The 11,219-nt window shown below is 38.8% G+C and overlaps 1 protein-coding gene across 2 annotated transcripts; it reads left to right on the forward strand.

Moving 5' to 3' along the window:
• Positions 1–5,183: 5,183 nt before the first annotated feature.
• Positions 5,184–9,141, forward strand: LOC128604691 (piwi-like protein 1). Of its 2 annotated transcripts, XM_053619802.1 has the most exons (5): positions 5,184–6,055; positions 6,247–6,349; positions 7,286–7,439; positions 7,523–7,648; positions 7,750–9,141. In XM_053619802.1, the coding sequence occupies exons 1-4, from the start codon at positions 5,981–5,983 to the stop codon at positions 7,638–7,640; spliced, it is 450 nt and encodes a 149-aa protein (XP_053475777.1). In that variant the 5' UTR covers positions 5,184–5,980; the 3' UTR covers positions 7,641–7,648; positions 7,750–9,141. The 2 variants fall into 2 exon arrangements, with proteins under 2 accessions (XP_053475777.1, XP_053475776.1); XM_053619801.1 differs by having other exon boundaries at positions 7,523–9,141.
• Positions 9,142–11,219: the final 2,078 nt, after the last annotated feature.

The following is an 11,219-nucleotide window of genomic DNA, read 5'->3' on the forward strand; positions in this document are numbered from 1 at the left end:
CCAGAATTGAAAGCTTTTTGCTGTTAAACATTTAGAGATTGAGGTTGTGGTGACTCAGTATTTCACTCAGTATATCTGGGTAAGACACAGTGAACGACTCACTGCTGGCATTCATGAAGAAGTCATAAACTCCACTGGAATAATAAATAGGATCTAATAAAACCATGAGTGGAAATTATTGGTGTAAGTTTGTTAGGATAGACTTCCTCCAACCTGGAACTATATCCTCCAGTCCACGCGGTGGCGGTAAACGCGCCTAACAGCTGCGTCTCCGACCAGTAGAAATCACAGAAGAAGAAAAAGCTGCAGCGGGTATCTCCTGAGCAGTTGAGTTATTACACCGAACTAATCATCTCCAGATTAAATTATTTCTGACAGTTTTACAGTTAGGTTTGAACCAGTTTAAACATAAAAGCTGGTTATTTTGTCTGTGTTTGAGGAATTAAAACTCCGTTCTGTTTTTAAATCCGAGGTAAGTTAAACGGAAGCTGTGTGGCCGAATCCCAAATTGATGTCATTTCCGGTTTAAGTGCACTATATTAGGGATGAAATAATGACGGTCTACACCCTATGTAGTGCACTATTTAACTCATGAGGAGAGATTTGTAATTCTGTTTTAGCGGCACTATTTAAGTATAGCCTTACTTTATCCTAAAATCCATTGTTTGCTCCCTGCTTATAGCAACTAAAATAAACAACAGTGAGTGTAAAAGTGGCTAAGTCATTTAGCAGCTAAAATAACTTTATATTTCTGTAATGTTTTTAATGTATAAACTGCTAAACTGAGGTAAAGTTGGGTTTATATTGGACATTCACTGCACATTCGAGCTTCTCTCTTCTATTTCTCAAGAAATAAACACAAAAAGGACAAAATGTGTGTGTGTGTGTAGCTGGCGAAGTCACTTTGTAAAGAAATACTACGCGCATGCGCACGTAAGCATTCACGTCAACATGTCCGCCATATTGATGAGGGAAAGACCGCGGAAAGTAAACGGAAGAGCTGTGGTTTTTCTGGATAATAATTTACATGATTTACCGGAGATGATAACGGCATCGTTTTCAAAAACTTGCCCTTTGAAACCCGTTTTTCCAAAGTTTCCAGGCCCCGAAACGCCGTCGTCATGGAAACGAATCCAAACCGCATCAAAAGTTTTCGGTTTTTATTTGAAAACGTTGTGGTGTAAACGGCCCCTTAACAACTACAGCAAAATGCTGCTTTTATTGCTGAAGTCTTTCTGTAAACAAATAGAAATGAAATAGAATTTTTATGATTCACACTATATAACACTCCATTCTTCTTCTCAAACACAACTCTATTTTGAAAATATTCAAGATTTTTTTGTTAAAAAAATCTATTTCATGATGCAGCTTATTATTAGAGCTGCAACTAACGATTATTTTCACAATCGATTAATTGGTCGATTATTTTTTCGATTAATCTGATGGGGGCGGGGCAAACTTTCAGTGCCTTTTTTTGTTTATTTAAAATAAAATCCACAAACTGAGTGTTACAAATATAAATTCAGAATAAAACTTTACACAATTGTTTGTCCAAAACAGAAAGGAACCCAATACACACACACATACACACACACACACACACACACACACACACACACACACATATATATATATATATATATATATATATATATATATATATATATATATATAATTTTAGGACTGTAGTTTAATTCAGTGCTTTTTGTGAATCCATAAAAAAATGCATAAATACTTATATATAATATAAATGTAAACTAACTAAATAAGATAAATATACATAAACATTTATAAATAGAGTTAGATAGATAGCATTATTTTTTGTGGATGCACAAAAAGCACAGAATTAAACTCCAGTCCTAAATGAATAATAAAAACTCACTTTCACTGCACCTTGTGGTTTCTGTTCCTCGGTGTCTTTAGACATTATTTTACTTTTGATCATAATGTTTGAATTAGACATTACAGATCTTACTCGCGCTACACTCTGTATCAGCGCGTCTACACCGCGCGTGACCAGCAACGCGGCCTCGTTACTAACACTTTGGGCACAGGCCACGCTAATGAAACATCATCCATTTCAAGTCAAGTTGCTATTGTTAAACTTTTCACTAAAACCTGTATGGAAACGTTGCTGTTCAGTTGTTCTATAAGCGCAATTTCAACCAAATACAGTGGAGTGTAAAAGTTTGTACCCCCTTTTGGTTTCTTTTGGACAGAAGGGTGTTAAATGTCCTAAACACTACAAAATTTGACTGTAAGTAGAAGTTAATTTTATTATCAGACTCGGATATCCATGATAATATTTTTAATACTGCTCATTAGTGTTAAATGACTTGATGATTTTGTGGTCAGTAAACCGTTTTTGTGTTGATTTTGATGTATGTTTTGGATCACTGTCCTGCTGGAAGATCCAACCACGGCCCATTTTAATCTTTCTGGCAGAGGCAGTCAGGTTTTTATTTAATATCTGTTGATATTTGGTAGAGTCCATGATGCCATGTATCCTAGCAAAATGTCCCGGTCCTCTGGCAGAAAAACAGCCCCAAAACATTAAAGATCCACCACCATATTTAACTGTGGGCATGAGGTACTTTTCCATACGGCTACCTCTCTGTGTGCTTCAAAACCTCCTCTGGTGTTTATTACCAAAAAGCTCTATTTTGGTTTCATCTGACCATAGAACCCGATCCCATTTGAAGTTCCAGTAGTGTCTGACAAACTGAAGACACCTGAGTGCGTTTTTGGATGAGAGTAGAGGCTTTTTTCTTGAAACCCTTCCAAACAACTTGTGGTGATGTAGGTGACTTCAGATTGTAGTTTTGGAGACTTTCTGACCCCAAGACACAACTAACTCCTGCAGTTCTCCAGCTGTGATCCTTGGAGATGTTTTGTCCACTCGAACCGTCCTCTTCAGTGTGTTGAGATGATATGGACACATGTCCAATTCCAGGTTGATTCATAACATTTCCAGTTGACTGGAACTTCTTAATTATTGCCCTGATGATGAAAATGAGCATTTTCAATGCTTGTGCTATTTTCTTATAGACACCTCCCATTTTGTGAAGCTCAATAACCTTTTGCTGCACATCACAGCTACAGTGGTGCTTGAAAGTTTGTGAACCCTTTAGAGTTTTGTATATTTCTACATAAATATACACAAGATTTTCAGATCAAGTCCTAAAACTACACAAAGAGAACCCATTTAAACAAATGTGACACAAATTATACTTGGTCATTTATTTATTGCAGAAAATAATCCAATATTACATATCTGGGAGTGGCAAAAGTATGTGAATCTTTTGCCTTCAGTATCTGGTCTGACCCCCTTGTGCAGCAATAACTGCAACTAAACATTTCCAGTAACTGTTGATTAGTCCTGCACATGGGCTTGGACATCAGTTTTGGCCATTCCAAACCAATAACTTTATTGTTCTTTAACCATTCTTTGTTTTGGGCCATTGTCTTATTGCATGCCCCACTTTCTCTTGATTCAGTTCAGTTCCTGGGTTCATTCTTGCCCTGCGGTTGGGGAAGTCACCACTACACTAATTATAATCTTTCAGATAGCTTGGAGATTTAGTACGTGTAGAGAAGAGCCGCACGCCGCGGATGTGGAATCACTACGTGAGTCCCCCATCACACAAAGCCTCCCTGTATGCAGAGTTCATCATTTCCTTACATATTAGGGATGTCACAATACCAAAAATCTAGTCGTTGGTACCGATACCACCAAAAGTACACGATGCTCAATACCACGATGTGCTTTTTATTTAAAAAAAAAAAGAGATTTAAAAAAAATTATAAAATTAAAAACTCCTGGAGGACATCCTCCTCTGGCTGATACTGGCAGAGAGAGAGAGAGGGATATTTTAGTTCAAACACTCTGACCATGACTAATAAGTGCTAAGGTGCACTCCTAAACGCACACACACCCCTTATACTCTGAATGCAAGCATTAGTTTAAATTCACTGATATGGTGGCAGGATTAAAAGATTTATTGAAAGCATGAACATGTGAATAATTATTAGTGACATGAGGCTACATGTTGCTGACAGGACACGGGCTGAATGGCGATGCATGGTGGTCCATTAGGAGGTAGTTTATAACATTGCAATGCGTTAGCGTTTAACAAATAACTGGATATCGCTAACATTACATGGAGCATAGTGTCCGTAGTGTATGAATGGGTGTGTGAGTGTGTATGTGATTGTGCCCTGCGATGGACTGTCCAGGGTGTACCCCGCCTTGTGCCCGATGCTCCCTGGGATAGGCTCCAGGATGGATGGATATATATATATATATATATATATATATATATATATATATATATATATATATATATATATAAAATAGCTTAATTAAATATAAATTAAATGAGAAATTAAATAATGTTTAATTACTATGGGTTGCATTTAATATCAATTTGACATTAAGCATAGTTTGCTATTTCACTGAAAGCTATTAGCCTTTTTCCTAATAAGGATCACTTTTGTGTTAGTCTACTTTTAATTAGGACTCTTTATTGTTTTTAAGATATCTAAAAATAAATATTTTATGTTTGTTTATTTATCAATTAACCAACAGTATCATTGCTATTATTTTAATTCAGTTAACAGTGACCATGAGCAGAGAGCTTACATTTAACTGTTTATGACAAACTTCCTGATTAAAGTTTAAATAAAAAAGATTGGTATCTGGATCAGTATCATCTGTAAAAATCCTGACCGACGCATCCCTAATGAACACCATTAAACTAAAGCGCTCTGCATCTGACGGGTAAATGAACTCACCCAATCACATCCTATATGAGATTATTCAGATATCTACACAATACACACAGAGCGGTTCAAGAACTGACTCCAGCCCAGAACCATGACAGTGGAAATGTCTAATAGTGTAGCTTTAAATATATTTAAGAGGAGCAGACTTCAAACACTGAACATTGGGTTTATTGTATTTGTTTACAATGTAAACAGGTTAACGGTTGTTTTGTGCATACAGTCTGTAAAATGAACTGAAAATATTAGATTTAGTTTATCAGAAGGTAAATTAATGTGTCATGGCTCACACTATGTTCCTAAATTCTGTCATAATTGACCAGCTCAAGTTTTCTCATGCCTACTTGTGTGTTGTATTGTGGCATGAGAGAACTTAATAAATGTGAAAGTGCAATAAAATATGTTATCACTAAAATCAATGAATAATCGTGATAATCGAGATCTCAGTATTAATCAAAATAATCGGGATTATCATTTTGGCCATAATCGTGCATCCCTACATGGCACTGATCCAGGACCTGATAGCAGCAAAAAAACGGTGGATCAGCTATCAGAGATAACAGAAATCAAATCATATAACTGATGCATGTAAAAGAGACGTGACTGTTCTTTCACTAGGATTGAATTCATTATATTCGTACTTTATGTATGGGTTTCTGTATGAAAGTTTAATGGTAAACGAGTGCTTCAGTTAAAATAATGAGCGTTGTAGATCTTAAAGAAAACAATATCGGATGGGTATCGGCTGATACTCAAGCTTTCCATTAAGGAAAATAAAAGCTAGGATCATGACACTTCTAGTAAATAAGTCAAATGAAACTGTTTTTATTTATTTATTTAATTTTTAAATTGAATGTTTAAGGATATTGCTGTTTGATTTTCTTTGTTAAAGTCGTTTCACCTTTTGTGATGTGACACACGCAGTGCAACTGCTTCTATGTGATTTTTGTCACAGTATATCCTTTTATGGGTCTAAGCATACGGCATAAGATAATTTCAGATTAACAGCCTCAGTCTACAGATTACCATTACTTCTTGTTCTGAAGCACTCACTTTAAATCATGTGTGTAAGGTGGTTGTGATCCTCTCAACCAACCGTAAGGATAAATATGATTGCGTGAAGAAGTACCTGTGTGTGGACTGTCCCACTCCAAGCCAGTGTGTGGTGGCTCACACCCTCAGCAGACCTCAGACCCTCATGACCATAGCCCCAAAGATCTCCTTGCAGATGAACTGCAAGATGGAAGGAGAGCCGTGGAGCGTCGAGATCCCGGTACGGTTCTGTTCTTCAAGCACTGGGAGTTTTTCAAGTAACTCAAATATATCCGGCATTGGGATTTCAACTACAACCAAAATCATCACTTAAAAGCATATCTGATCTTGTAACTGATCAACAGTGGCACCTCCTAACCCTGATGTTATTCTATTGAAACATTATTTTAGTGACTTCTCCTGCTCTTTCAGTTGAAGCACCTGATGATGTTGGTATCAACTGCTACCACGACAGTGCCGCAGGAAAGAGATCCATCGGTGCACTGGTGGCCAGCCTCAACCCGGGCATGTCCAGGTACTTAAAGCATGACTTGTGTGGACTCTGTACACAGCTTTAAGAAGGGTTGTGTTTAATGAACTAGATTTTAGATTTGAACTTTTCCCCCAGTCTTCAGAAGAGAGGGCATTACCCTTTGTGGTTTATCGTAACTTTAGGAGAGAGGAAAAGTACAATATCGTTCCTTTAATGAATAAAATGTTTAATTGTCAAATTGCTGAGGTATAAGGAATAAAAAGCATCAGGAAGACCTGTTTAGCTTAGTGGTGCGTCACATTACACCATCCTGTCGTTGTCTATCTTTCTGCATATAACAGCATGCTCATGGTTTCTTTATTTGTTGATATTTTTTAATCCCTCGTATATCTGCATATTGTTACTACTACAAACGATCAGTAAAGATTATGAATCCAACAAGAGTTTTTCAGCTCAGTGGTGGGAAATTTCAGAGACTTTTAACACTACTTCCTGCATCTCAGGATTCTTTACTCAGGCCTGAGCTGGTTCTCTTAATCTCACACACTGTTCTCTGTATTTCTAATTTCCTTCCAGTTGAAGGACAGAATCACAATTTTTTAGTCTTGAATCCTCTGAACGTTGTTTTCCTCGCTGCTACCCCCACCTTCATCTTCCTCATAAAGGGTCTGGGCCATGCTCTGTATGCTATGTGCTCTGTATGCTATGTGCCACTGCTCTGTAACCATGAGAGCACCGTCCTTCTCTCAGGTGGTTTTCAAAGTGTGCAGGGTATGAAATGCACTCTGGGAGGAACATCATGCTCATAAATGACCTCGTTACACTGCAGTCTCTTTGATTCCGACTTTACACTCAGGATGAAATACTCACACTGCAGTCTGACGGAACGTGGGAGAAAAAGCAAGCAATTTTAGAATTGTCGCTTCAGTTAAGAAGTGCATTAAGACATGGCTTTTTGTTTTGATTTCTTTTCCTCAGCTGTGCTGAAGGTCTACTTCAAATACAACGAATGTTTGCCGTCACGCATGGTGGTGTATCGAGATGGCGTGGGCGACGGCGTGCTGCTGAGCGTAGTCGACTACGAAGTGCCTCAGTTCACGCAGTCCACCAAGGCCATGGGTGAAGATTCCGCGTGAGACTCGACACATCTCGATAAAACAGATTTGACGCACGCTTTTTGGGTTTTCTCTCAGCCATCAGTGTTTCTGTGTACAGGCCCAAACTGACCGTGTTGGTGGTGAAGAAACGCATCTCTTCCAGATTCTTCGCTCTCCTCGACGCCAGACTGAGCAACCCTCCTCCCGGAACGGTCATCGACGCCGAAGTCACGTGACCCGAGTGGTGTGTTCAGGCATAGTTCATTGATCTTTTTCTCTTTCTCTAGCGGTCTTTTTGATCGCAGCTTCAGGTCGCGTTCGAACGCTGATGGCTTGATTTTTCAGGTACGACTTCTTCATCGTGAGTCACAAAGTGCGCTTCGGCAGTGTGGCCCCCACTCACTACAACGTGGTGCACGACAGCAGTGTCCTCAAACCAGACCACATGCAGAGACTCACCTACAAACTCTGCCACATGTATTACAACTGGCAGGTAAAAGCCACACACACACACACACGTTCATACGGGAGGAGGGTTGCTAAGTCAACGATTTTCATTATCAATTATTATCAACTATTATGGATTAGTTGTTGCAGCTCTATTTGCAACACATTATACTAAGAATTGTGTGGTATTTGAAGATGTTTGTTCAAGGTAATGCAGTTAATACCCATTGCAGTTCTTTATACTTCGTGGTTATTACTCAGATTATAAATGTATTTGAGTGAGGACATTTATCACCTGTGTGCTTTTTCTGCATTGTTATTAGCATATGTACTGTATGATTTAGTAAAATAATCATTAGCCATTACGTTGTTATTCTGATTACTCTGGGTGTGTGTGTGAGTGAGTTCATGCTCTTGGGTGTGTGTGCTGTGTGCTGCACTTCCTCTTTTTGGTCAGGCCCTACGCCTTGCTGTAGTTAACTTTTAAGAGACACTGTCTATAAGGAAGAGAGCGTGACTCTGCTCTTTCCCTTATTCTCAATAAAGTCTCATTCTCCATATTTTATTGCCCTTGTGTTTTATTTCTATCAAAAATCTTCTCCAACACTGATAACGATCGGTCTGATGAGACCTGAGCCAGGAGAAGACCGTTCCCTTAATGCCAACAACATTTTCTAATCTATCTAGCGCAGAGGTGCCCAAACTTTTTCCTGTGAAGGGCCAAGTTTGTCCCGCAGGCCCTAGTTTGGGGACCTCTGATCTAGCGTGTAGCGGAGCGTTGATTCGGTCGCCTGATTGAGTACTATCGGATCAGACGGTGATCCAAATCTAACTGATGTCTGTGCGAGGTTATTGATGAAGCTCGGAGCAGTAGCTGATGTGAAAGTACGTTTTATGCGGTGGCGAGGTGGAAATATGATCCATACGTATTATGAACGAGATAAGAATGATCGGAGACAACTTCAGACTGTGGAAGTGTTACAATATTTTCTATATTTAATCCGTACGTATGAGGTCAAGAGTGTGACCACCATTATGAGTAGGTCCGATTACGTTCTGATTGACCTCTACTGAATCTAAGATGGACACAACCGCTGTTCTCAGAGGGTCTTCTGGGTTATCAAAATGAATATTAAAATCACAGACGATTAATGCTTTATCTACAGACACAACCAGGTTTGAGATAAAGTTTGCAAATTCACTAAGAAATTCAGTATATGGCCCTGGGGGTCTGTAAATAATAATTAGAGGAATTGACTTATTTTTTGTGGCTACATAAGTTATGCTGGTATAAAGAATTTCAAAAGAATTAAATTTATGACTAGGTTTTTGTGTGACACCTAGATTTTGACTATGGATGAGACCAACACCTCCTCCTCTACCAGTTGAACGAGGCTGATGTACATAACTGTATCCAGGACTGGCTTCATTTAATGCTATGTACTCGTTTGGTTTAATCCAAGTTTCCGTTAAACACATTAAATTACATTCCTGATCAGTAATGATTTCATTAACAATAAGAGCCTTAGACGCAAGAGATCTAATGTTTAATAGTCCTAGCTTCAGATTAAAGGTGCTGGATGTGCATTCAGTATGATCTAATTTAAGGTTAATTAGGTTACTAAAACAAACATTCTGAAATTGTCTATGTATTTGTATAGCTCGGGGAACAGACACAGTCTCTATAGAATGTACTACAGGTGTTGGACTATTAATTGAACATTGCTTATGATGAACGTTGTTATTGTAGAAGATGTGCTTACGGTAGACAGTCACTTGGTGTGTAGCGCCTTGGAGATGTTGTCAGACAGCAGTTCCGCTCCGAGGCTGCTGGGGTGCAGGCCATCAGGACGAAACAACCTAGGACGCTCCCAGAACAGATTCCAGTTATTAACAAACAGCAGATTCTGTTCATTACACTGTGAGGGAAATTATTCATTTTTACTTTGAAATAGTTTTATTCTTGTTCTGTTTCATTCTCATGTGAGGATAACGACTCAGAAGGCCATGTGATGTTACTGAGATCAGAATGTTTATCTGCTTACAGAGACACAAACATGTTCTTCTGTTCAAGGTTCGTCTAAACATCATCTAAGATCCTAAAACAAAACCTGTTTGAACTGCCTCAAACTGCTTCTTATCGGTACACAGAATGATGTCATGCTCTGAGTTTCATATATATAGTAGTGGTTTAGTACAAGGACTTCAGAGCGCTCTCATTATTCTATCCTGCTTTATTCTATCCTGTATTAACCATCTGAGAGAGGGGTTGTCGCTGCGGGGGTCCCGGCTCAGGAGTATGGGGTCGCTCGCAGGTCTTTAGTTTATTTATCGAAAACATTGGATTTGGTGGCACAAGGATTGCCAGCACGTTTGCGTGCCATGGCTCGAGCTGCTCTCTTAGTGCAGATCACTGGGAAAATTGCTCTCACACATTGATCTTTCACTCATCACACCAGGTCACTTCTATTTTGAATTAGATCCACATGCAACACGACAGCTCATCAAAGAACAGGATATGAAGTTATTCTATGTGTCACCCAAAATTTAAATATTAAACCTATTAGTGTGTCTAATACACCAGCTGTAGTGTTGTATTGCGTAATTAATTCTGTGGAGCCAGTCACTGAGAACACTCACGATTGCCTAGCTGAAATTCATATTTCCTCGAGCCAAAGTTTGAACTTTTTAGACGTTCCATCTGGAAGATTTTGTGAGCACCCTGCTCTGCCCAATTGGCCGAATTAAAAGCTATCACTACAGAGTGCGAACTGGTTACGGGTAGAATTGCTAATATATATACTGACTCTGATTATGCCCATGGATTGTGTCATCTGTTTGGAGCTGTTTGAATGCAATGAGGTTTTAGTAAAAGTGCTGGAACGCCACTTTAACATACCGAGCAAATAGTTTAATTGAATTCTGATTGTACCTACTGCACTTCTCACTGTATGAATTTCAGATGCACATGGTTTTAACCAGTGCGCGAGGGGGAAGTTATGGGAAAAGATAAAACAGCAAGAGGACTGGTCTCTGGACTTACAGGCAATTATGGATAATTATTATTATTTTTTTAAACTTGCAGGCAATGGTGAATAATAATCTGAGTGTGAAATTTATGCTCAAAACAGTGTCAGAAAGGGAAAATCAGTATCGATAGGGCTCATATCAATGCCAGCCGTTTAAGCACTTGGTGATAGACAGGTTTAGCAGATGGAGGGAGGCAATGCCATCAGCAGACTAAACTGCTGGAACAATGATTCAATTTTTAACCAGAGAGGTAATTCCTAGAGACGGCATACCATCTCAGATTAGCTCTGACAACGGCTCAGCGTTCGTTTAAAAAACAGTGTTACAGTAACTGTGAT

This window comes from Ictalurus furcatus, unplaced genomic scaffold (genome assembly GCF_023375685.1).
Source record: "Ictalurus furcatus strain D&B unplaced genomic scaffold, Billie_1.0 scf1, whole genome shotgun sequence".
In the NCBI taxonomy this organism is placed as follows: Eukaryota; Metazoa; Chordata; class Actinopteri; order Siluriformes; family Ictaluridae; genus Ictalurus; species Ictalurus furcatus.

Coding starts and splice junctions, on each gene's coding strand:
- LOC128604691 (XM_053619801.1), top strand. CDS start 5,981: ATGACCATAGCCCCAAAGATCTCCTTGCAGATGAACTGCAAGATGGAA. Junction 6,056..6,246: donor CGTGGAGCGTCGAGATCCCG/GTACGGTTCTGT, acceptor CTGCTCTTTCAG/TTGAAGCACCTGATGATGTT. Junction 6,350..7,285: donor CTCAACCCGGGCATGTCCAG/GTACTTAAAGCA, acceptor TCTTTTCCTCAG/CTGTGCTGAAGGTCTACTTC.